This window comes from Salvelinus fontinalis, chromosome 14, assembly GCF_029448725.1.
Source record: "Salvelinus fontinalis isolate EN_2023a chromosome 14, ASM2944872v1, whole genome shotgun sequence".
NCBI lineage: Eukaryota > Metazoa > Chordata > Actinopteri > Salmoniformes > Salmonidae > Salvelinus > Salvelinus fontinalis.
Genome location: NC_074678.1, coordinates 8,924,947 through 8,951,939, shown reverse-complemented (window position 1 = coordinate 8,951,939; position 26,993 = coordinate 8,924,947). Strand labels below are relative to the sequence as shown.

The 26,993-nt window shown below is 46.5% G+C and overlaps 1 protein-coding gene across 3 annotated transcripts in view; it reads left to right on the top strand.

The window, feature by feature from the left end:
• gpr17 (G protein-coupled receptor 17) overlaps nt 1–25,941 on the top strand; it is a 56,937-nt gene extending 30,996 nt beyond the window's left edge. For all 3 annotated transcript variants that reach the window (XM_055943905.1, XM_055943907.1, XM_055943906.1), the window contains 2 exons: nt 608–766; nt 23,688–25,941. In XM_055943905.1, coding sequence (XP_055799880.1) covers nt 608–766; nt 23,688–24,574 — 1,046 coding nt within the window. In that variant the 3' untranslated portion in view covers nt 24,575–25,941. The remainder of the gene's footprint in view (nt 1–607; nt 767–23,687) is intronic.
• Nucleotides 25,942–26,993: the final 1,052 nt, after the last annotated feature.

Below are 26,993 nucleotides of genomic sequence, written 5' to 3'. Positions count from 1 at the left end.
TCACACTGCTATGCTTTATCTTGGCCAGGTCGCAGTTGCAAATGAGAACTTGTTCTCAACTAGCCTACCTGGTTAAATAAAGGTGAAATAAAAAAATAAAAAAATAAAATTGATTGTTATCTGTCTGCCTTTTCCAATACCAATCGTTCTATGTTTTGGGTATTTGGTGATGCTGCCAAAATCAAGTTCTTCTCAGTTATTTGATCGCCTCTCTCTCTCTCTCTCTCTCTCTCTCTCTCTCTCTCTCTCTCTCTCTCTCTCTCTCTCTCTCTCTCTCTCTCTCTCTCTCTCTCTCTCTCTCTCTCTCTCTCTCTCTCTCTCTCTCTGTGTGTCTCTCTCTCTCTCTCTCACTCTCTCTCTCTCTCTCTCTCTCTCTCTCTCTCTCTCTCTCTCTCTCTCTCTCTCTCTCTCTCTCTCTCTGTGTGTCTCTCTCTCTCTCTCTCTCACACTCTCTCTCTCTGTCTCTCTCTCTCGCTCTCTCTCTCTCTGTGTCTCTCTCTGTCTCTCTCTCTCTCTCTCCCTCTTTCTTTCTCTCTCTCTCTGTCTCTCACTGTGTCTCCCTCTTTCTCTGTGTCTCCCTCTTTCTCTCTCTCCTCTCTCTCCCCAGAGATGAAGATACAGACCACTCCCACCATGGACATGGACGCCCTGACGTCCATCCTGTCCAACGCGTCTTTAGAGAGTAGCTGTGCTCCTGTAGACAACACTGTGGAGAACATGGTGTTTGGAGGTTACTACATTCTGGTCTTTCTCCTGGCGCTCAATGGTAATGTTATGTTACATTATGTTACGTAATGATATGCTATGTTAAGTTACATTATGTTATGTTACATAATGATATGTTAAGTTACGTAATGTTATGTTATGTTGCGTTGCGGTGTGTTGTGTTATGTTTTGTTCCATTATGTTGTGTTATGTTCGCTATATAGCCTACCTTGACAGTTATTGTTGAGAGATATCCTCTTCCTCCACCCTAGTTGAGATATCCTCTTCCTCCACCCTAGTTGAGATATCCTCTTCATCCACCCTAGTTGAGACATCCTCTTCATCCACCCTAGTTGAGATATCCTCTTCCTCCAACCTAGTTGAGACATCCTCTTCCTCCACCCTAGTTGAGATATCCTCTTCATCCACCCTAGTTGAGATATCCTCTTCCTCCACCCTCATTGAGATATCCTCTTCCTCCACCCTCGTTGAGATATCCTCTTCCTCCACCCTAGTTGAGATATCCTCTTCCTCCACCCTAGTTGAGATATCCTCTTCATCCACCCTAGTTGAGATATCCTCTTCCTCCACCCTAGTTGAGATATCCTCATCCTCCACCCTAGTTGACATATCCTCTTCATCCACCCTAGTTGAGATATCCTCTTCCTCCACCCTAGTTGAGATATCCTCTTCCTCCACCCTAGTTGAGATTTCCTCTTCCTCCACCCTAGTTGACATATCCTCTTCCTCCACCCTAGTTGAGATATCCTCTTCCTCCACCCTATTTGAGATATCTTCTTCCTCCACCCTAGTTGATATATCCTTCTTTCTCCACCCTAGTTGAGATATCCTCTTCCTCCACCCTAGTTGAGATATCCTTCATCCTCCACCCTAGTTGAGATATCCTCTTCCTCCACCCTAGTTGAGATATCCTTCTTCCTCCACCCTAGTTGAGATATCCTCTTCATCCACGCTAGTTGAGATATCATTCTTCCTCCACCCTAGTTGAGATATCCTCTTCATCCACCCTAGTTGAGATATCCTCTTCCTCCACCCTAGTTGAGATATCCTCTTCCTCCACCCTAGTTGAGATATCCTCTTCCTCCACCCTAGTTGAGATATCCTCTTCCTCCACACTAGTTGAGATATCCTCTTCCTCCACCCAAGTTGAGATATCCTCTTCCTCCACCCTAGTTGACATATCCTCTTCCTCCACCCTAGTTGACATATACTCTTCATCCACCCTACTTCAGATATCCTCTTCCTCCACCCTAGTTGAGATATCCTCTTCCTCCACCCTAGTTGCGATATCCTCTTCCTCTACCCTAGTTGAGATATCCTCTTCCTCCACCCTAGTTGAGATATCCCCTTCCTCCACCCTAGTTGAGATATCCTCTTCCTCCACCCTAGTTGAGATATCCTCTTCCTCCACCGTAGCTGAGATATCCTCTTCATCCACCCTAGTTGAGATATCCTCTTCCTCCACCCTAGTTGAGATATCCTCTTCCTCCACCATAGTTGAGATATCCTTCTTCCTCCACCCTAGTTGAGATATCCTCTTCCTCCACCCTAGTTGTGATATCCTCTTCATCCACCCTAGTTGAGATATCCTCTTCCTCCACCCTAGTTGAGATATCCTCTTCCTCCACCCTAGTTGAGATATCCTCTTCCTCCACCCTAGTTGAGATGTCCTTCTTCCTCCAACCTAGTTGAGATATGCTCTTCCTCCACCCTAGTTGAGTTATCCTCTTCATCCACCCTAGTTGAGATATCCTTCTTCATCCACCCTAGTTGAGATATCCTTCTTCCTCCACCCTAGTTGAGATATCCTCTTCCTCCACGCTAGTTGAGATATCCTCTTCCTCTACCCTAGTTGAGATATCCTCTTCCTCCACCCTAGTTGAGATATCCCCTTCCTCCACCCTAGTTGAGATATCCTCTTCCTCCACCCTAGTTGAGATATCCTCTTCCTCCACCCTAGTTGAGATATCCTTCTTCCTCCACCCTAGTTGAGATATCCTCTTCCTTCCCCCTAGTTGAGATATACTCTTCCTCCACCCTAGTTGAGATATCCTTCTTCCTCCACCCTAGTTGAGATATCCTCTTCCTCCACCCTAGTTGAGATATCCTCTTCATCCACCCTCGTTGAGATATCCTCTTCCTCCACCCTAGTTGAGATATCCTCTTCCTCCACCCTAGTTTATGATATCCTCTTCATCCACCCTAGTTGAGATATCCTCTTCATCCACCCTAGTTGAGAAATCATCTTCCTCCACCCTAGTTGAGATATCCTTCTTCCTCCACCCTAGTTGAGATATCCTCTTCCTCCACCCTAGTTGAGATATCCTCTTCCTCCACCCTAGTTGAGATATCCTTCTTCATCCACCCTAGTTGAGATATCCTTCTTCCTCCACCCTAGTTGAGATATCCTCTTCATCCACCCGAGTTGAGATATCCTTCTTTCTCCACCCTAGTTGAGATATCCTCTTCATCCAACCCAGTTGAGATATCCTCTTCCTCCACCCTAGTTGAGATATCCTCTTCCTCCACCCTAGTTGAGCTATCCTCTTCCTCCACCCTAGTTGAGATATCCTCTTCCTCCACCCTAGTTGAGATATCCTCTTCCTCCACCCTAGTTGAGATATCCTCTTCATCCACCCTAGTTGAGATATCCTCTTCCTCCACCCAAGTTGAGATATCCTTCTTCCTCCACCCTAGTTGACATATCCTCTTCCTCCACCCGAGTTGACATATACTCTTCATCCACCCTACTTGAGATATCCTCTTCCTCCACCCTAGTTGAGATATCCTCTTCCCCCACCCTAGTTGAGATATCCTCTTCCTCCACCCTAGTTGAGATATCCTCTTCCTCTACCCTAGTTGAGATATCCTCTTCATCCACCCTAGTTGAGATATCCTCTTCCTCTACCCTAGTTGAGATATCCTCTTCCTCCACCCTAGTTGAGATATCCCCTTCCTCCACCCTAGTTGAGATATCCTCTTCCTCCACCCTAGTTGAGATATCCTCTTCCTCCACCGTAGCTGAGATATCCTCTTCATCCACCCTAGTTGAGATATCCTCTTCCTCCACCCTAGTTGAGATATCCTCTTCCTCCACCCTAGTTGAGATATCCTTCTTCCTCCACCCTAGTTGAGATATCCTCTTCCTCCACCCTAGTTGTGATATCCTCTTCATCCACCCTAGTTGAGATATCCTCTTCCTCCACCCTAGTTGAGATATCCTCTTCCTCCACCCTAGTTGAGATATCCTCTTCCTCCACCCTAGTTGAGATGTCCTTCTTCCTCCAACCTAGTTGAGATATGCTCTTCCTCCACCCTAGTTGAGTTATCCTCTTCATCCACCCTAGTTGAGATATCCTTCTTCATCCACCCTAGTTGAGATATCCTTCTTCCTCCACCCTAGTTGAGATATCCTCTTCCTCCACCCTAGTTGAGATATCCTCTTCCTCTACCCTAGTTGAGATATCCTCTTCCTCCACCCTAGTTGAGATATCCCCTTCCTCCACCCTAGTTGAGATATCCTCTTCCTCCACCCTAGTTGAGATATCCTCTTCCTCCACCCTAGTTGAGATATCCTTCTTCCTCCACCCTAGTTGAGATATCCTCTTCCTTCCCCCTAGTTGAGATATCCTCTTCCTCCACCCTAGTTGAGATATCCTTCTTCCTCCACCCTAGTTGAGATATCCTCTTCCTCCACCCTAGTTAAAATATCCTCTTCATCCACCCTCGTTGAGATATCCTCTTCCTCCACCCTAGTTGAGATATCCTCTTCCTCCACCCAAGTTTATGATATCCTCTTCATCCACCCTAGTTGAGATATCCTCTTCATCCACCCTAGTTGAGAAATCATCTTCCTCCACCCTAGTTGAGATATCCTTCTTCCTCCACCCTAGTTGAGATATCCTCTTCCTCCACCCTAGTTGAGATATCCTCTTCCTCCACCCTAGTTGAGATATCCTTCTTCATCCACCCTAGTTGAGATATCCTTCTTCCTCCACCCTAGTTGAGATATCCTCTTCATCCACCCGAGTTGAGATATCCTTCTTTCTCCACCCTAGTTGAGATATCCTCTTCATCCACCCTAGTTGAGATATCCTCTTCCTCCACCCGAGTTGAGATATCCTTCTTTCTCCACCCTAGTTGAGATATCCTCTTCATCCACCCCAGTTGAGATATCCTTCTTCCTCCACCCTAGTTGACATATCCTCTTCCTCCACCCTAGTTGAGATATCCTCTTCCTCCACCCTAGTTGAGATATCCTCTTCATCCACCCTAGTTGAGATATCCTCTTCCTCCACCCAAGTTGAGATATCCTTCTTCCTCCACCCTAGTTGACATATCCTCTTCCTCCACCCGAGTTGACATATACTCTTCATCCACCCTACTTGAGATATCCTCTTCCTCCACCCTAGTTGAGATATCCTCTTCCCCCACCCTAGTTGAGATATCCTCTTCCTCCACCCTAGTTGAGATATCCTCTTCCTCTACCCTAGTTGAGATATCCTCTTCATCCACCCTAGTTGAGATATCCTCTTCCTCTACCCTAGTTGAGATATCCTCTTCCTCCACCCTAGTTGAGATATCCCCTTCCTCCACCCTAGTTGAGATATCCTCTTCCTCCACCCTAGTTGAGATATCCTCTTCCTCCACCGTAGCTGAGATATCCTCTTCATCCACCCTAGTTGAGATATCCTCTTCCTCCACCCTAGTTGAGATATCCTCTTCCTCCACCCTAGTTGAGATATCCTTCTTCCTCCACCCTAGTTGAGATATCCTCTTCCTCCACCCTAGTTGTGATATCCTCTTCATCCACCCTAGTTGAGATATCCTCTTCCTCCACCCTAGTTGAGATATCCTCTTCCTCCACCCTAGTTGAGATATCCTCTTCCTCCACCCTAGTTGAGATGTCCTTCTTCCTCCAACCTAGTTGAGATATGCTCTTCCTCCACCCTAGTTGAGTTATCCTCTTCATCCACCCTAGTTGAGATATCCTTCTTCATCCACCCTAGTTGAGATATCCTTCTTCCTCCACCCTAGTTGAGATATCCTCTTCCTCCACCCTAGTTGAGATATCCTCTTCCTCTACCCTAGTTGAGATATCCTCTTCCTCCACCCTAGTTGAGATATCCCCTTCCTCCACCCTAGTTGAGATATCCTCTTCCTCCACCCTAGTTGAGATATCCTCTTCCTCCACCCTAGTTGAGATATCCTTCTTCCTCCACCCTAGTTGAGATATCCTCTTCCTTCCCCCTAGTTGAGATATCCTCTTCCTCCACCCTAGTTGAGATATCCTTCTTCCTCCACCCTAGTTGAGATATCCTCTTCCTCCACCCTAGTTGAGATATCCTCTTCATCCACCCTCGTTGAGATATCCTCTTCCTCCACCCTAGTTGAGATATCCTCTTCCTCCACCCTAGTTTATGATATCCTCTTCATCCACCCTAGTTGAGATATCCTCTTCATCCACCCTAGTTGAGAAATCATCTTCCTCCACCCTAGTTGAGATATCCTTCTTCCTCCACCCTAGTTGAGATATCCTCTTCCTCCACCCTAGTTGAGATATCCTCTTCCTCCACCCTAGTTGAGATATCCTTCTTCATCCACCCTAGTTGAGATATCCTTCTTCCTCCACCCTAGTTGAGATATCCTCTTCACCCACCCGAGTTGAGATATCCTTCTTTCTCCACCCTAGTTGAGATATCCTCTTCATCCACCCTAGTTGAGATATCCTCTTCCTCCACCCGAGTTGAGATATCCTTCTTTCTCCACCCTAGTTGAGATATCCTCTTCATCCACCCCAGTTGAGATATCCTTCTTCCTCCACCCTAGTTGACATATCCTCTTCCTCCACCCTAGTTGACATATACTCTTCATCCAACCTACTTGAGATATCCTCTTCCTCCACCCTAGTTGAGATATCCTCTTCCTCCACCCTAGTTGAGATATCCTCTTCCTCTACCCTAGTTGAGATATCCTCTTCCTCCACCCTAGTTGAGATATCCCCTTCCTCCACCCTAGTTGAGATATCCTCTTCCTCCACCCTAGTTGAGATATCCTCTTCCTCCACCCTAGTTGAGATATCCTTCTTCCTCCACCCTAGTTGAGATATCCTCTTCCTTCCCCCTAGTTGAGATATCCTCTTCCTCCACCCTAGTTGAGATATCCTTCTTCCTCCACCCTAGTTGAGATATCCTCTTCATCCACCCGAGTTGAGATATCCTTCTTTCTCCACCCTAGTTGAGATATCCTCTTCATCCACCCCAGTTGAGATATCCTCTTCCTCCACCCTAGTTGAGATATCCCCTTCCTCCACCCTAGTTGAGATATCCTCTTCCTCCACCCTAGTTGAGATATCCTCTTCCTCCACCGTAGCTGAGATATCCTCTTCATCCACCCTAGTTGAGATATCCTCTTCCTCCACCCTAGTTGAGATATCCTCTTCCTCCACCCTAGTTGAGATATCCTTCTTCCTCCACCCTAGTTGAGATATCCTCTTCCTCCACCCTAGTTGTGATATCCTCTTCATCCACCCTAGTTGAGATATCCTCTTCCTCCACCCTAGTTGAGATATCCTCTTCCTCCACCCTAGTTGAGATATCCTCTTCCTCCACCCTAGTTGAGATGTCCTTCTTCCTCCAACCTAGTTGAGATATGCTCTTCCTCCACCCTAGTTGAGTTATCCTCTTCATCCACCCTAGTTGAGATATCCTTCTTCATCCACCCTAGTTGAGATATCCTTCTTCCTCCACCCTAGTTGAGATATCCTCTTCCTCCACCCTAGTTGAGATATCCTCTTCCTCTACCCTAGTTGAGATATCCTCTTCCTCCACCCTAGTTGAGATATCCCCTTCCTCCACCCTAGTTGAGATATCCTCTTCCTCCACCCTAGTTGAGATATCCTCTTCCTCCACCCTAGTTGAGATATCCTTCTTCCTCCACCCTAGTTGAGATATCCTCTTCCTTCCCCCTAGTTGAGATATCCTCTTCCTCCACCCTAGTTGAGATATCCTTCTTCCTCCACCCTAGTTGAGATATCCTCTTCCTCCACCCTAGTTGAGATATCCTCTTCATCCACCCTCGTTGAGATATCCTCTTCCTCCACCCTAGTTGAGATATCCTCTTCCTCCACCCTAGTTTATGATATCCTCTTCATCCACCCTAGTTGAGATATCCTCTTCATCCACCCTAGTTGAGAAATCATCTTCCTCCACCCTAGTTGAGATATCCTTCTTCCTCCACCCTAGTTGAGATATCCTCTTCCTCCACCCTAGTTGAGATATCCTCTTCCTCCACCCTAGTTGAGATATCCTTCTTCATCCACCCTAGTTGAGATATCCTTCTTCCTCCACCCTAGTTGAGATATCCTCTTCATCCACCCGAGTTGAGATATCCTTCTTTCTCCACCCTAGTTGAGATATCCTCTTCATCCACCCCAGTTGAGATATCCTCTTCCTCCACCCTAGTTGAGATATCCTCTTCCTCCACCCTAGTTGAGCTATCCTCTTCCTCCACCCTAGTTGAGATATCCTCTTCCTCCACCCTAGTTGAGATATCCTCTTCCTCCACCCTAGTTGAGATATCCTCTTCCTCCACCCTAGTTGAGATATCCTCTTCCTCCACCCAAGTTGAGATATCCTTCTTCCTCCACCCTAGTTGACATATCCTCTTCCTCCACCCTAGTTGACATATACTCTTCATCCAACCTACTTGAGATATCCTCTTCCTCCACCCTAGTTGAGATATCCTCTTCCTCCACCCTAGTTGAGATATCCTCTTCCTCTACCCTAGTTGAGATATCCTCTTCCTCCACCCTAGTTGAGATATCCCCTTCCTCCACCCTAGTTGAGATATCCTCTTCCTCCACCCTAGTTGAGATATCCTCTTCCTCCACCCTAGTTGAGATATCCTTCTTCCTCCACCCTAGTTGAGATATCCTCTTCCTTCCCCCTAGTTGAGATATCCTCTTCCTCCACCCTAGTTGAGATATCCTTCTTCCTCCACCCTAGTTGAGATATCCTCTTCCTCCACCCTAGTTGAGATATCCTCTTCATCCACCCTCGTTGAGATATCCTCTTCCTCCACCCTAGTTGAGATATCCTCTTCCTCCACCCTAGTTTATGATATCCTCTTCATCCACCCTAGTTGAGATATCCTCTTCATCCACCCTAGTTGAGAAATCATCTTCCTCCACCCTAGTTGAGATATCCTTCTTCCTCCACCCTAGTTGAGATATCCTCTTCCTCCACCCTAGTTGAGATATCCTCTTCCTCCACCCTAGTTGAGATATCCTTCTTCATCCACCCTAGTTGAGATATCCTTCTTCCTCCACCCTAGTTGAGATATCCTCTTCATCCACCCGAGTTGAGATATCCTTCTTTCTCCACCCTAGTTGAGATATCCTCTTCATCCACCCCAGTTGAGATATCCTCTTCCTCCACCCTAGTTGAGATATCCTCTTCCTCCACCCTAGTTGAGCTATCCTCTTCCTCCACCCTAGTTGAGATATCCTCTTCCTCCACCCTAGTTGAGATATCCTCTTCCTCCACCCTAGTTGAGATATCCTCTTCCTCCACCCTAGTTGAGATATCCTCTTCCTCCACCCAAGTTGAGATATCCTTCTTCCTCCACCCTAGTTGACATATCCTCTTCCTCCACCCTAGTTGACATATACTCTTCATCCAACCTACTTGAGATATCCTCTTCCTCCACCCTAGTTGAGATATCCTCTTCCTCCACCCTAGTTGAGATATCCTCTTCCTCTACCCTAGTTGAGATATCCTCTTCCTCCACCCTAGTTGAGATATCCCCTTCCTCCACCCTAGTTGAGATATCCTCTTCCTCCACCCTAGTTGAGATATCCTCTTCCTCCACCGTAGTTGAGATATCCTCTTCATCCACCCTAGTTGAGATATCCTCTTCCTCCACCCTAGATGACATATCCTCTTCCTCCACCTTAGTTGACATATACTCTTCATCCACCCTACTTGAGATATCCTCTTCCTCCACCCTAGTTGAGATTTCCTCTTCCTCCACCCTAGTTGAGATATCCTCTTCCTCTACCCTAGTTGAGATATCCTCTTCCTCCACCCTAGTTGAGATATCCCCTTCCTCCACCCTAGTTGAGATATCCTCTTCCTCCACCCTAGTTGAGATATCCTCTTCCTCCACCGTAGCTGAGATATCCTCTTCATCCACCCTAGTTGAGATATCCTCTTCCTCCACCCTAGTTGAGATATCCTCTTCCTCCACCCTAGTTGAGATATCCTTCTTCCTCCACCCTAGTTGAGATATCCTCTTCCTCCACCCTAGTTGTGATATCCTCTTCATCCACCCTAGTTGAGATATCCTCTTCCTCCACCCTAGTTGAGATATCCTCTTCCTCCACCCTAGTTGAGATATCCTCTTCCTCCACCCTAGTTGAGATGTCCTTCTTCCTCCAACCTAGTTGAGATATGCTCTTCCTCCACCCTAGTTGAGTTATCCTCTTCATCCACCCTAGTTGAGATATCCTTCTTCATCCACCCTAGTTGAGATATCCTTCTTCCTCCACCCTAGTTGAGATATCCTCTTCCTCCACGCTAGTTGAGATATCCTCTTCCTCCACCCTAGTTGAGATATCCCCTTCCTCCACCCTAGTTGAGATATCCTCTTCCTCCACCCTAGTTGAGATATCCTCTTCCTCCACCCTAGTTGAGATATCCTTCTTCCTCCACCCTAGTTGAGATATCCTCTTCCTTCCCCCTAGTTGAGATATACTCTTCCTCCACCCAAGTTGAGATATCCTTCTTCCTCCACCCTAGTTGAGATATCCTCTTCCTCCACCCTAGTTGAGATATCCTCTTCATCCACCCTCGTTGAGATATCCTCTTCCTCCACCCTAGTTGAGATATCCTCTTCCTCCACCCTAGTTTATGATATCCTCTTCATCCACCCTAGTTGAGATATCCTCTTCATCCACCCTAGTTGAGAAATCATCTTCCTCCACCCTAGTTGAGATATCCTTCTTCCTCCACCCTAGTTGAGATATCCTCTTCCTCCACCCTAGTTGAGATATCCTCTTCCTCCACCCTAGTTGAGATATCCTTCTTCATCCACCCTAGTTGAGATATCCTTCTTCCTCCACCCTAGTTGAGATATCCTCTTCATCCACCCGAGTTGAGATATCCTTCTTTCTCCACCCTAGTTGAGATATCCTCTTCATCCAACCCAGTTGAGATATCCTCTTCCTCCACCCTAGTTGAGATATCCTCTTCCTCCACCCTAGTTGAGCTATCCTCTTCCTCCACCCTAGTTGAGATATCCTCTTCCTCCACCCTAGTTGAGATATCCTCTTCCTCCACCCTAGTTGAGATATCCTCTTCATCCACCCTAGTTGAGATATCCTCTTCCTCCACCCAAGTTGAGATATCCTTCTTCCTCCACCCTAGTTGACATATCCTCTTCCTCCACCCTAGTTGACATATACTCTTCATCCACCCTACTTGAGATATCCTCTTCCTCCACCCTAGTTGAGATATCCTCTTCCTCCACCCTAGTTGAGATATCCTCTTCCTCTACCCTAGTTGAGATATCCTCTTCCTCCACCCTAGTTGAGATATCCCCTTCCTCCACCCTAGTTGAGATATCCTCTTCCTCCACCCTAGTTGAGATATCCTCTTCCTCCACCGTAGCTGAGATATCCTCTTCATCCACCCTAGTTGAGATATCCTCTTCCTCCACCCTAGTTGAGATATCCTCTTCCTCCACCCTAGTTGAGATATCCTTCTTCCTCCACCCTAGTTGAGATATCCTCTTCCTCCACCCTAGTTGTGATATCCTCTTCATCCACCCTAGTTGAGATATCCTCTTCCTCCACCCTAGTTGAGATATCCTCTTCCTCCACCCTAGTTGAGATATCCTCTTCCTCCACCCTAGTTGAGATGTCCTTCTTCCTCCAACCTAGTTGAGATATGCTCTTCCTCCACCCTAGTTGAGTTATCCTCTTCATCCACCCTAGTTGAGATATCCTTCTTCATCCACCCTAGTTGAGATATCCTTCTTCCTCCACCCTAGTTGAGATATCCTCTTCCTCCACCCTAGTTGAGATATCCTCTTCCTCTACCCTAGTTGAGATATCCTCTTCCTCCACCCTAGTTGAGATATCCCCTTCCTCCACCCTAGTTGAGATATCCTCTTCCTCCACCCTAGTTGAGATATCCTCTTCCTCCACCCTAGTTGAGATATCCTTCTTCCTCCACCCTAGTTGAGATATCCTCTTCCTTCCCCCTAGTTGAGATATCCTCTTCCTCCACCCTAGTTGAGATATCCTTCTTCCTCCACCCTAGTTGAGATATCCTCTTCCTCCACCCTAGTTGAGATATCCTCTTCATCCACCCTCGTTGAGATATCCTCTTCCTCCACACTAGTTGAGATATCCTCTTCCTCCACCCTAGTTTATGATATCCTCTTCATCCACCCTAGTTGAGATATCCTCTTCATCCACCCTAGTTGAGAAATCATCTTCCTCCACCCTAGTTGAGATATCCTTCTTCCTCCACCCTAGTTGAGATATCCTCTTCCTCCACCCTAGTTGAGATATCCTCTTCCTCCACCCTAGTTGAGATATCCTTCTTCCTCCACCCTAGTTGAGATATCCTTCTTCCTCCACCCTAGTTGAGATATCCTCTTCATCCACCCGAGTTGAGATATCCTTCTTTCTCCACCCTAGTTGAGATATCCTCTTCATCCACCCCAGTTGAGATATCCTCTTCCTCCACCCTAGTTGAGATATCCTCTTCCTCCACCCTAGTTGAGCTATCCTCTTCCTCCACCCTAGTTGAGATATCCTCTTCCTCCACCCTAGTTGAGATATCCTCTTCCTCCACCCTAGTTGAGATATCCTCTTCCTCCACCCTAGTTGAGATATCCTCTTCCTCCACCCAAGTTGAGATATCCTTCTTCCTCCACCCTAGTTGACATATCCTCTTCCTCCACCCTAGTTGACATATACTCTTCATCCAACCTACTTGAGATATCCTCTTCCTCCACCCTAGTTGAGATATCCTCTTCCTCCACCCTAGTTGAGATATCCTCTTCCTCTACCCTAGTTGAGATATCCTCTTCCTCCACCCTAGTTGAGATATCCCCTTCCTCCACCCTAGTTGAGATATCCTCTTCCTCCACCCTAGTTGAGATATCCTCTTCCTCCACCCTAGTTGAGATATCCTTCTTCCTCCACCCTAGTTGAGATATCCTCTTCCTTCCCCCTAGTTGAGATATCCTCTTCCTCCACCCTAGTTGAGATATCCTTCTTCCTCCACCCTAGTTGAGATATCCTCTTCCTCCACCCTAGTTGAGATATCCTCTTCATCCACCCTCGTTGAGATATCCTCTTCCTCCACCCTAGTTGAGATATCCTCTTCCTCCACCCTAGTTTATGATATCCTCTTCATCCACCCTAGTTGAGATATCCTCTTCATCCACCCTAGTTGAGAAATCATCTTCCTCCACCCTAGTTGAGATATCCTTCTTCCTCCACCCTAGTTGAGATATCCTCTTCCTCCACCCTAGTTGAGATATCCTCTTCCTCCACCCTAGTTGAGATATCCTTCTTCATCCACCCTAGTTGAGATATCCTTCTTCCTCCACCCTAGTTGAGATATCCTCTTCATCCACCCGAGTTGAGATATCCTTCTTTCTCCACCCTAGTTGAGATATCCTCTTCATCCACCCCAGTTGAGATATCCTCTTCCTCCACCCTAGTTGAGATATCCTCTTCCTCCACCCTAGTTGAGCTATCCTCTTCCTCCACCCTAGTTGAGATATCCTCTTCCTCCACCCTAGTTGAGATATCCTCTTCCTCCACCCTAGTTGAGATATCCTCTTCCTCCACCCTAGTTGAGATATCCTCTTCCTCCACCCAAGTTGAGATATCCTTCTTCCTCCACCCTAGTTGACATATCCTCTTCCTCCACCCTAGTTGACATATACTCTTCATCCAACCTACTTGAGATATCCTCTTCCTCCACCCTAGTTGAGATATCCTCTTCCTCCACCCTAGTTGAGATATCCTCTTCCTCTACCCTAGTTGAGATATCCTCTTCCTCCACCCTAGTTGAGATATCCCCTTCCTCCACCCTAGTTGAGATATCCTCTTCCTCCACCCTAGTTGAGATATCCTCTTCCTCCACCGTAGTTGAGATATCCTCTTCATCCACCCTAGTTGAGATATCCTCTTCCTCCACCCTAGTTGAGATATCCTCTTCCTCCACCCTAGTTGAGATATCCTTCTTCCTCCACCCTAGTTGAGATATCCTCTTCCTCCACCCTAGTTGTGATATCCTCTTCATCCACCCTAGTTGAGATATCCTCTTCATCCACCCTAGTTGAGATATCCTCTTCCTCCACCCTAGTTGAGATATCCTCTTCCTCCACCCTAGTTGAGATGTCCTTCTTCCTCCAACCTAGTTGAGATATCCTCTTCCTCCACCCTAGTTGAGTTATCCTCTTCATCCACCCTAGTTGAGATATCCTTCTTCATCCACCCTAGTTGAGATATCCTTCTTCCTCCACCCTAGTTGAGATATCCTCTTCCTCCACCCTAGTTGAGATATCCTCTTCCTCTACCCTAGTTGAGATATCCCCTTCCTCCACCCTAGTTGAGATATCCTCTTCCTCCACCCTAGTTGAGATATCCTCTTCCTCCACCCTAGTTGAGATATCCTTCTTCCTACACCCTAGTTGAGATATCCTCTTCCTTCCCCCTAGTTGAGATATCCTCTTCCTCCACCCTAGTTGAGATATCCTTCTTCCTCCACCCTAGTTGAGATATCCTCTTCCTCCACCCTAGTTGAGATATCCTCTTCATCCACCCTCGTTGAGATATCCTCTTCCTCCACCCTAGTTGAAATATCCTCTTCCTCCACCCTAGTTTTTGATATCCTCTTCATCCACCCTAGTTGAGATATCCTCTTCATCCACCCTAGTTGAGAAATCATCTTCCTCCACCCTAGTTGAGATATCCTCTTCCTCCACCCTAGTTGAGATATCCTTCTTCCTCCACCCTAGTTGAGATATCCTCTTCCTCCACCCTAGTTGAGATATCCTCTTCATCCACCCTAGTTGAGATATCCTTCTTCATCCACCCTAGTTGAGATATCCTTCTTCCTCCACCCTAGTTGAGATATCCTCTTCATCCACCCGAGTTGAGATATCCTTCTTTCTCCACCCTAGTTGAGATATCCTCTTCATCCACCCTAGTTGAGATATCCTCTTCCTCCACCCTAGTTGAGATATCCTCTTCCTCCACCCTAGTTGAGCTATCCTCTTCCTCCACCCTAGTTGAGATATCCTCTTCCTCCACCCTAGTTGAGATATCCTCTTCCTCCACCCTAGTTGAGATATCCTCTTCCTCCACCCTAGTTGAGATATCCTCTTCCTCCACCCTAGTTGAGATATCCTTCTTCCTCCACCCTAGTTGAGATATCCTCTTCATCCACCCTAGTTGAGATATCCTCTTCATCCACCCTAGTTGAGATATCCTCTTCATCCACCCTAGTTGAGATATCCTCCTCCTCCACCCTAGTTGAGATATCCTCTTCATCCACCCTAGTTGAGATATCCTCTTCCTCCACCCTAGTTGAGATATCCTCTTCCTCCACCCTAGTTGAGATATCCTCTTCCTCCACCCTAGTTGAGATATCCTCTTCCTCCACCCTAGTTGAGATATCCTCTTCCTCCACCCTAGTTGAGATATCCTCTTCCTCCACCCTAGTTGAGATATCCTTCTTCTTCCACCCTAGTTGAGATATCCTCTTCATCCACCCTAGTTGAGATATCCTCTTCCTCCACCCTAGTTGAGATATCCTCTTCCTCCACCCTAGTTGAGATATCCTCTTCCTCCACCCTAGTTGAGATATCCTCTTCCTCCACCCTAGTTGAGATATCCTCTTCATCCACCCAAGTTGAGATATCCTCTTCATCCACCCTAGTTGAGATATCCTCTTCATCCACCCTAGTTGAGATATCCTCTTCATCCACCCTAGTTGAGATATCCTCTTCCTCCACCCTAGTTGAGATATCCTCTTCATCCACCCTAGTTGAGATATCCTCTTCATGCACCCTAGTTGAGATATCCTCTTCATCCACCCGAGTTGAGATATCCTTCTTTCTCCACCCTAGTTGAGATATCCTCTTCATCCAACCCAGTTGAGATATCCTCTTCCTCCACCCTAGTTGAGATATCCTCTTCCTCCACCCTAGTTGAGCTATCCTCTTCCTCCACCCTAGTTGAGATATCCTCTTCCTCCACCCTAGTTGAGATATCCTCTTCCTCCACCCTAGTTGAGATATCCTCTTCATCCACCCTAGTTGAGATATCCTCTTCCTCCACCCAAGTTGAGATATCCTTCTTCCTCCACCCTAGTTGACATATCCTCTTCCTCCACCCTAGTTGACATATACTCTTCATCCACCCTACTTGAGATATCCTCTTCCTCCACCCTAGTTGAGATATCCTCTTCCTCCACCCTAGTTGAGATATCCTCTTCCTCTACCCTAGTTGAGATATCCTCTTCCTCCACCCTAGTTGAGATATCCCCTTCCTCCACCCTAGTTGAGATATCCTCTTCCTCCACCCTAGTTGAGATATCCTCTTCCTCCACCGTAGCTGAGATATCCTCTTCATCCACCCTAGTTGAGATATCCTCTTCCTCCACCCTAGTTGAGATATCCTCTTCCTCCACCCTAGTTGAGATATCCTTCTTCCTCCACCCTAGTTGAGATATCCTCTTCCTCCACCCTAGTTGTGATATCCTCTTCATCCACCCTAGTTGAGATATCCTCTTCCTCCACCCTAGTTGAGATATCCTCTTCCTCCACCCTAGTTGAGATATCCTCTTCCTCCACCCTAGTTGAGATGTCCTTCTTCCTCCAACCTAGTTGAGATATGCTCTTCCTCCACCCTAGTTGAGTTATCCTCTTCATCCACCCTAGTTGAGATATCCTTCTTCATCCACCCTAGTTGAGATATCCTTCTTCCTCCACCCTAGTTGAGATATCCTCTTCCTCCACCCTAGTTGAGATATCCTCTTCCTCTACCCTAGTTGAGATATCCTCTTCCTCCACCCTAGTTGAGATATCCCCTTCCTCCACCCTAGTTGAGATATCCTCTTCCTCCACCCTAGTTGAGATATCCTCTTCCTCCACCCTAGTTGAGATATCCTTCTTCCTCCACCCTAGTTGAGATATCCTCTTCCTTCCCCCTAGTTGAGATATCCTCTTCCTCCACCCTAGTTGAGATATCCTTCTTCCTCCACCCTAGTTGAGATATCCTCTTCCTCCACCCTAGTTGAGATATCCTCTTCATCCACCCTCGTTGAGATATCCTCTTCCTCCACCCTAGTTGAGATATCCTCTTCCTCCACCCTAGTTTATGATATCCTCTTCATCCACCCTAGTTGAGATATCCTCTTCATCCACCCTAGTTGAGAAATCATCTTCCTCCACCCTAGTTGAGATATCCTTCTTCCTCCACCCTAGTTGAGATATCCTCTTCCTCCACCCTAGTTGAGATATCCTCTTCCTCCACCCTAGTTGAGATATCCTTCTTCCTCCACCCTAGTTGAGATATCCTTCTTCCTCCACCCTAGTTGAGATATCCTCTTCATCCACCCGAGTTGAGATATCCTTCTTTCTCCACCCTAGTTGAGATATCCTCTTCATCCACCCCAGTTGAGATATCCTCTTCCTCCACCCTAGTTGAGATATCCTCTTCCTCCACCCTAGTTGAGCTATCCTCTTCCTCCACCCTAGTTGAGATATCCTCTTCCTCCACCCTAGTTGAGATATCCTCTTCCTCCACCCTAGTTGAGATATCCTCTTCCTCCACCCTAGTTGAGATATCCTCTTCCTCCACCCAAGTTGAGATATCCTTCTTCCTCCACCCTAGTTGACATATCCTCTTCCTCCACCCTAGTTGACATATACTCTTCATCCAACCTACTTGAGATATCCTCTTCCTCCACCCTAGTTGAGATATCCTCTTCCTCCACCCTAGTTGAGATATCCTCTTCCTCTACCCTAGTTGAGATATCCTCTTCCTCCACCCTAGTTGAGATATCCCCTTCCTCCACCCTAGTTGAGATATCCTCTTCCTCCACCCTAGTTGAGATATCCTCTTCCTCCACCCTAGTTGAGATATCCTTCTTCCTCCACCCTAGTTGAGATATCCTCTTCCTTCCCCCTAGTTGAGATATCCTCTTCCTCCACCCTAGTTGAGATATCCTTCTTCCTCCACCCTAGTTGAGATATCCTCTTCCTCCACCCTAGTTGAGATATCCTCTTCATCCACCCTCGTTGAGATATCCTCTTCCTCCACCCTAGTTGAGATATCCTCTTCCTCCACCCTAGTTTATGATATCCTCTTCATCCACCCTAGTTGAGATATCCTCTTCATCCACCCTAGTTGAGAAATCATCTTCCTCCACCCTAGTTGAGATATCCTTCTTCCTCCACCCTAGTTGAGATATCCTCTTCCTCCACCCTAGTTGAGATATCCTCTTCCTCCACCCTAGTTGAGATATCCTTCTTCATCCACCCTAGTTGAGATATCCTTCTTCCTCCACCCTAGTTGAGATATCCTCTTCATCCACCCGAGTTGAGATATCCTTCTTTCTCCACCCTAGTTGAGATATCCTCTTCATCCACCCCAGTTGAGATATCCTCTTCCTCCACCCTAGTTGAGATATCCTCTTCCTCCACCCTAGTTGAGCTATCCTCTTCCTCCACCCTAGTTGAGATATCCTCTTCCTCCACCCTAGTTGAGATATCCTCTTCCTCCACCCTAGTTGAGATATCCTCTTCCTCCACCCTAGTTGAGATATCCTCTTCCTCCACCCAAGTTGAGATATCCTTCTTCCTCCACCCTAGTTGACATATCCTCTTCCTCCACCCTAGTTGACATATACTCTTCATCCAACCTACTTGAGATATCCTCTTCCTCCACCCTAGTTGAGATATCCTCTTCCTCCACCCTAGTTGAGATATCCTCTTCCTCTACCCTAGTTGAGATATCCTCTTCCTCCACCCTAGTTGAGATATCCCCTTCCTCCACCCTAGTTGAGATATCCTCTTCCTCCACCCTAGTTGAGATATCCTCTTCCTCCACCGTAGTTGAGATATCCTCTTCATCCACCCTAGTTGAGATATCCTCTTCCTCCACCCTAGTTGAGATATCCTCTTCCTCCACCCTAGTTGAGATATCCTTCTTCCTTCACCCTAGTTGAGATATCCTCTTCCTCCACCCTAGTTGTGATATCCTCTTCATCCACCCTAGTTGAGATATCCTCTTCATCCACCCTAGTTGAGATATCCTCTTCCTCCACCCTAGTTGAGATATCCTCTTCCTCCACCCTAGTTGAGATGTCCTTCTTCCTCCAACCTAGTTGAGATATCCTCTTCCTCCACCCTAGTTGAGTTATCCTCTTCATCCACCCTAGTTGAGATATCCTTCTTCATCCACCCTAGTTGAGATATCCTTCTTCCTCCACCCTAGTTGAGATATCCTCTTCCTCCACCCTAGTTGAGATATCCTCTTCCTCTACCCTAGTTGAGATATCCCCTTCCTCCACCCTAGTTGAGATATCCTCTTCCTCCACCCTAGTTGAGATATCCTCTTCCTCCACCCTAGTTGAGATATCCTTCTTCCTACACCCTAGTTGAGATATCCTCTTCCTTCCCCCTAGTTGAGATATCCTCTTCCTCCACCCTAGTTGAGATATCCTTCTTCCTCCACCCTAGTTGAGATATCCTCTTCCTCCACCCTAGTTGAGATATCCTCTTCATCCACCCTCGTTGAGATATCCTCTTCCTCCACCCTAGTTGAAATATCCTCTTCCTCCACCCTAGTTTTTGATATCCTCTTCATCCACCCTAGTTGAGATATCCTCTTCATCCACCCTAGTTGAGAAATCATCTTCCTCCACCCTAGTTGAGATATCCTCTTCCTCCACCCTAGTTGAGATATCCTTCTTCCTCCACCCTAGTTGAGATATCCTCTTCCTCCACCCTAGTTGAGATATCCTCTTCATCCACCCTAGTTGAGATATCCTTCTTCATCCACCCTAGTTGAGATATCCTTCTTCCTCCACCCTAGTTGAGATATCCTCTTCATCCACCCGAGTTGAGATATCCTTCTTTCTCCACCCTAGTTGAGATATCCTCTTCATCCACCCTAGTTGAGATATCCTCTTCCTCCACCCTAGTTGAGATATCCTCTTCCTCCACCCTAGTTGAGCTATCCTCTTCCTCCACCCTAGTTGAGATATCCTCTTCCTCCACCCTAGTTGAGATATCCTCTTCCTCCACCCTAGTTGAGATATCCTCTTCCTCCACCCTAGTTGAGATATCCTCTTCCTCCACCCTAGTTGAGATATCCTTCTTCCTCCACCCTAGTTGAGATATCCTCTTCATCCACCCTAGTTGAGATATCCTCTTCATCCACCCTAGTTGAGATATCCTCTTCATCCACCCTAGTTGAGATATCCTCCTCCTCCACCCTAGTTGAGATATCCTCTTCATCCACCCTAGTTGAGATATCCTCTTCCTCCACCCTAGTTGAGATATCCTCTTCCTCCACCCTAGTTGAGATATCCTCTTCCTCCACCCTAGTTGAGATATCCTCTTCCTCCACCCTAGTTGAGATATCCTCTTCCTCCACCCTAGTTGAGATATCCTCTTCCTCCACCCTAGTTGAGATATCCTTCTTCTTCCACCCTAGTTGAGATATCCTCTTCATCCACCCTAGTTGAGATATCCTCTTCATCCACCCTAGTTGAGATATCCTCTTCATCCACCCTAGTTGAGATATCCTCTTCCTCCACCCTAGTTGAGATATCCTCTTCCTCCACCCTAGTTGAGATATCCTCTTCATCCACCCAAGTTGAGATATCCTCTTCATCCACCCTAGTTGAGATATCCTCTTCATCCACCCTAGTTGAGATATCCTCTTCATCCACCCTAGTTGAGATATCCTCTTCCTCCACCCTAGTTGAGATATCCTCTTCATCCACCCTAGTTGAGATATCCTCTTCATGCACCCTAGTTGAGATATCCTCTTCATCCACCCTAGTTGAGATATCCTCTTCATCCACCCTAGTTGAGATATCCTCTTCATCCACCCTAGTTGAGATATCCTCTTCATCCACCCTAGTTGAGATATCCTCTTTCTCCACCCTAGTTGAGATATCCTCTTCCTCCACCCTAGTTGAGATATCCTCTTCATCCACCCTAGTTGAGATATCCTCTTCCTCCACCCTAGTTGAGATATCCTCTTCCTCCACCCTAGTTGAGGTATCCTTCTTCATCCACCCTAGTTGAGATATCCTCTTCCTCCACCCTAGTTGAGATATCCTCTTCCTCCACCCTAGTTGAGATATCATCTTCATCCACCCTAGTTGAGATATCCTCTTCCTCCACCCTAATTGAGATATCCTCTTCATTCACCCTAGTTGAGATATCCTCTTCCTCCACCCTAGTTGAGATATCCTCTTCATCCACCCTAGTTGAGATATCCTCTTCCTCCAACTTGTTGAGATATCCTCTTCCTCCACCCTAGTTGAGATATCCTCTTCCTACACCCTAGTTGAGATATCCTCTTCCTCCACCCTAGTTGAGATATCCTTCTTCCTCCACCCTAGTTGAGATATCCTCTTCCTCCACCCTAGTTGAGATATCCTCTTCATCCACCCTAGTTGAGATATCCTCTTCCTCCACCCTAGTTGAGATATCATCTTCATCCACCCTAGTTGAGATATCCTCTTCATCCACCCTAGTTGAGATATCCTCTTCCTCCACCCTAGTTGAGACATCCTCTTCATCCACCCTAGTTGAGATATCCTCTTCCTCCACCCTAGTTGAGATATCCTCTTCCTCCACCCTAGTTGAGATATCCTCTTCCTCCACCCTAGTTGAGATATCCTCTTCCTCCACCCTAGTTGAGATATCCTTCTTCCTCCACCCTAGTTGAGATATCCTCTTCATCCACCCTAGTTGAGATATCCTCTTCATCCACCCTAGTTGAGATATCCTCTTCATCCACCCTAGTTGAGATATCCTCCTCCTCCACCCTAGTTGAGATATCCTCTTCATCCACCCTAGTTGAGATATCCTCTTCCTCCACCCTAGTTGAGATATCCTCTTCCTCCACCCTAGTTGAGATATCCTCTTCCTCCACCCTAGTTGAGATATCCTTTTCCTCCACCCTAGTTGAGATATCCTCTTCCTCCACCCTAGTTGAGATATCCTCTTCCTCCACCCTAGTTGAGATATCCTTCTTCTTCCACCCTAGTTGAGATATCCTCTTCATCCACCCTAGTTGAGATATCCTCTTCATCCACCCTAGTTGAGATATCCTCTTCATCCACCCTAGTTGAGATATCCTCTTCCTCCACCCTAGTTGAGATATCCTCTTCCTCCACCCTAGTTGAGATATCCTCTTCATCCACCCAAGTTGAGATATCCTCTTCATCCACCCTAGTTGAGATATCCTCTTCATCCACCCCAGTTGAGATATCCTCTTCATCCACCCTAGTTGAGATATCCTCTTCCTCCACCCTAGTTGAGATATCCTCTTCATCCACCCTAGTTGAGATATCCTCTTCATGCACCCTAGTTGAGATATCCTCTTCATCCACCCTAGTTGAGATATCCTCTTCATCCACCCTAGTTGAGATATCCTCTTCATCCACCCTAGTTGAGATATCCTCTTCATCCACCCTAGTTGAGATATCCTCTTTCTCCACCCTAGTTGAGATATCCTCTTCATCCACCCTAGTTGAGATATCCTCTTCATCCACCCTAGTTGAGATATCCTCTTCCTCCACCCTAGTTGAGATATCCTCTTCCTCCACCCTAGTTGAGGTATCCTTCTTCATCCACCCTAGTTGAGATATCCTCTTCCTCCACCCTAGTTGAGATATCCTCTTCCTCCACCCTAGTTGAGATATCATCTTCATCCACCCTAGTTGAGATATCCTCTTCCTCCACCCTAATTGAGATATCCTCTTCATTCACCCTAGTTGAGATATCCTCTTCCTCCACCCTAGTTGAGATATCCTCTTCATCCACCCTAGTTGAGATATCCTCTTCCTCCACCCTAGTTGAGATATCCTCTTCCTCCACCCTAGTTGAGATATCCTCTTCCTACACCCTAGTTGAGATATCCTCTTCCTCCACCCTAGTTGAGATATCCTTCTTCCTCCACCCTAGTTGAGATATCCTCTTCCTCCACCCTAGTTGAGATATCCTCTTCATCCACCCTAGTTGAGATATCCTCTTCCTCCACCCTAGTTGAGATATCATCTTCATCCACCCTAGTTGAGATATCCTCTTCATCCACCCTAGTTGAGATATCCTCTTCCTCCACCCTAGTTGAGACATCCTCTTCATCCACCCTAGTTGAGATATCCTCTTCCTCCACCCTAGTTGAGATATCCTCTTCCTCCACCCTAGTTGAGATATCCTCTTCCTCCACCCTAGTTGAGATATCCTTCTTCCTCCACCCTAGTTGAGATATCCTCTTCATCCACCCCAGTTGAGATATCCTCTTCCTCCACCCTAGTTGAGATATCCTTCTTTCTCCACCCTAGTTGAGATATCCTCTTCCTCCACCCTAGTTGAGATATCCTCTTTCTCCACCCTAGTTGAGATATCCTCTTCATCCACCCTAGTTGAGATATCCTCTTCCTCCACCCTAGTTGAGATATCTTCTTCATCCACCCTAGTTGAGATATCCTCTTCCTCCACCCTAGTTGAGACATCCTCTTCATCCACCCTAGTTGAGATATCCTCTTCCTCCACCCTAGTTGAGATATCCTCTTCATCCACCCAAGTTGAGATATCCTCTTCATCCACCCTAGTTGAGATAAGGAGTTTGAGATCTAATAAACGAGATCAGTACAAGTCTCGTTCTTTCACCACAACAGGTAACGCCTTGGCCCTCTGGATATTCTCCCGGCAGCGCGGCACATCCTCTCCCGCTAACGTCTTCCTGTTGCATCTGGCTGTGGCCGACCTCTCCTACGTCATAATCCTGCCGCTCCGCGCCACATACCACCTCACGGGGGGCCACTGGCCGTTCGGCGAGGTTCCGTGTCGAGTCGCCGGCTTCCTGTTCTATGTCAACATGTACGCGAGTCTCTACTTCTTGGCGTGCGTAGCTGGGGACCGCTACCTGGCCGTGGTGCACGCCGTGAGGTCACTGAAGATCCGGCGTGCCCGCTACGCCCACACCATCAGTTTCTCCCTGTGGGCGCTGGTCACTGTCTCCATGGCGCCCCTGCTGGTCACCCGCCAGACTGCGGAGGTGGACGGGATGACGGTGTGTCTGCAGCTGTACAGGGAGAAAGCCTCTCGTAATGCCCTCGTCTCTTTAGCCGTAGCCTTCACCCCTCCTTTCCTCTCCACGCTGTCCTGCTACCTGCTCATCATCCACAGCCTGAGGAAAGGATCCCGAATGGAGCCCCAGCTGAAGCTGCGAGCCCTGAGGACCATCGGCCTGGTCATGCTGATCTATGTGGTGTGCTTCCTGCCGTACCACGCCTCCAGAGCCACGTTCATCCTGGGGTACGCCCACCCAGATGTCTCCTGCCAGACCAGGCGGGGTCTGTCGCTGGCCAACCGCGTCACCTCCTCCCTCACCTGTCTGAACGGGGGCCTGGATCCTCTGGTATACCTGTTTGGGGCCGAGAAGTTCCGGGGAACGGTGAGGAGGCTGTTCTTGAGAGACAGGGCCGGGGGATCAGGGGCCACCAGTGCAGGAGAGCTGAAGGGGACACACGAGAGCTCTGTCAGCATCAAGTCTGAGTTCTGAGAAGCTTGGAGGTGGAATCATCTGAAATTTGAACTTTATCTGACAGACTTATTTTTAAGCTATTTTTTTAATACATTTTTCTACCTGTTTTCACTCAAGCCTCTGCCATCTCAATTCTTATTTTTATACTGCCGTTCCTGTTCATACGGGACTGTAACTTTGTTCTATACTGCCTCCTCCTGTCTATATGGGACTGTATCTTTGTTCTATACTGCCTCCTCCTGTCCACACGGGACTGTAACTTTGTTCTATACTGCCTCCTCCTGTCCATACGGGACTGTAACTTTGTTCTATACTGCCTCCTCCTGTCCATACGGGACTGTAACTTTGTTCTATACTGCCTCCTCCTGTCTATATGGGACTGTAACTTTGTTCTATTCTGCCTCCTGTCTATACGGGACTGTAACTTTGTTCTATACTGCCTCCTCCTGTCCACACGGGACTGTAACTTTGTTCTATACTGCCTCCTCCTGTCTATACGGGACTGTAACTTTGTTCTATACTGCCTCCTCCTGTCCATACGGGACTGTAACTTTGTTCTATACTGCCTCCTCCTGTCTATACGGGACTGTAACTTTGTTCTATACTGCCTCCTCCTGTCTATACGGGACTGTAACTTTGTTCTATACTGCCTCTCCTGTCTATACAGGACTGTAACTTTGTTCTATACTGCCTCCTCCTGTCTATACGGGACTGTAACTTTGTTCTATACTGCCTCCTCCTGTCCATACGGGACTGTAACTTTGACTTTGGGAAATCAATTTGTTTGTTTCATCATCGTCTCTCTTCAGTTGGAGCTGTTTTCAACCCTGCCAAAGTGCTGGTAAAGACCAAATCAATGCCATCCCAGTTGTAATTCTAGTTATACACTATTTTGCGTAAAACATTATTATTATTTTTTTTAAATTAAAGGAGGGAATGCATGCCTTGTTAACTCTTTAAAATCATGCTTAGTAATGGCTAATATGCTTTTGGGCAAGGTTATTATTACGATAATACAATCTTATTCTCACTAATTAAAGTGTATCTTCAATGTTAATTCATGTTACAATCAAATGTATTTACTGTATATTTCCTCATGTAATCTCCATTTAACATTTCTTTTGTCGTCCTATTACCAAAATAAAAAAAATAAAAAAATAAATCTAGCCATTCATTTCAAAATTTATATATCGGATAAATCTCTTACCGACTTTCTAGCAAAAAGTTATGTTTGACACTGAGGTTAGTCATCAGTGTCTACAAATGTATGTGTTAGCCTGTGAAGACAACTGTTCTCACCTAAAATATCTCATGGCCTTTGTGTTATTTATACATTTCACTGTATCTTCACTTTAGGACTGTAAATTAATAAATTGTTACATATATATATATATAAAATGTGTCTTTTTTTATTCTATGTACTTACACTCTGTACAGAGTAGACTGAGGTTATAGACTGTCTTAGTGGTTATTAAATAACACTCTCTACAGTAGACTGAGGTTATAGACTGTCTTAGTGGTTATTAAATAACACTATCTACAGTAGACTGAGGTTATAGACTGTCTTAGTGGTTATTAAATAACACTCTCTACAGTAGACTGAGGTTATAGACTGTCTTAGTGGTTATTAAATAACACCCTACAGTAGACTGAGGTTATAGACTGTCTTAGTAGTTATTAAATAACTGTATGGGAGTTGCAGTTTCCACTTCAAACCTGATGCTGTCCTCTTCTTCTGTATGTATTTACGGTGTACTTGTGAGTTCCTGAGCACTCTGCCTATAAGTGAGGATGACACAACATGCACGTGTAACGGATGTGAAATGGCTAGCCAGTTAGCGGGTACGCGCTACTAGCGTTTCAATCAGTTACGTCACTTGCTCTGAAACCTAGAAGTAGTGTTGCCCTTTGCTCTGCAAGGGCCGTGGCTTTTGTGGAGCGATGGGTAACGACCGTGCTTCGTGGGTGACCGTTGTTGATGTGTGCAGAAGGTCCCTGGTTCGCGCCCGTGTCGGGGCGAGGGGACGACGTAAAGTTAAACTGTTACGGGTGGACACCGGTGTGTAACAAATGACATCCCTATTTCCTATATAGTGCACTACTTTTGACCAGAGCCTCTGGGTTACAGTAACGTGCCACTATTTCCTATATAGTGCACTACTTTTGACCAGAGCCTCTGGGTTACAGTAACGTGCCACTATTTCCTATATAGTGCACTACTTTTGACCAGAGCCTCTGGGTTACAGTAACGTGCCACTATTTCCTATATAGTGCACTACTTTTGACCAGAGCCTCTGGGTTACAGTAACGTGCCACTATTTCCTATATAGTGCACTACTTTTGACCAGAGCCTCTGGGTTACAGTAACGTGCCATTGTGTACAGGTCGGGTTCTTTTACGGTCATGTAACTCAGACTATGGGTTTGCCATCAGATAT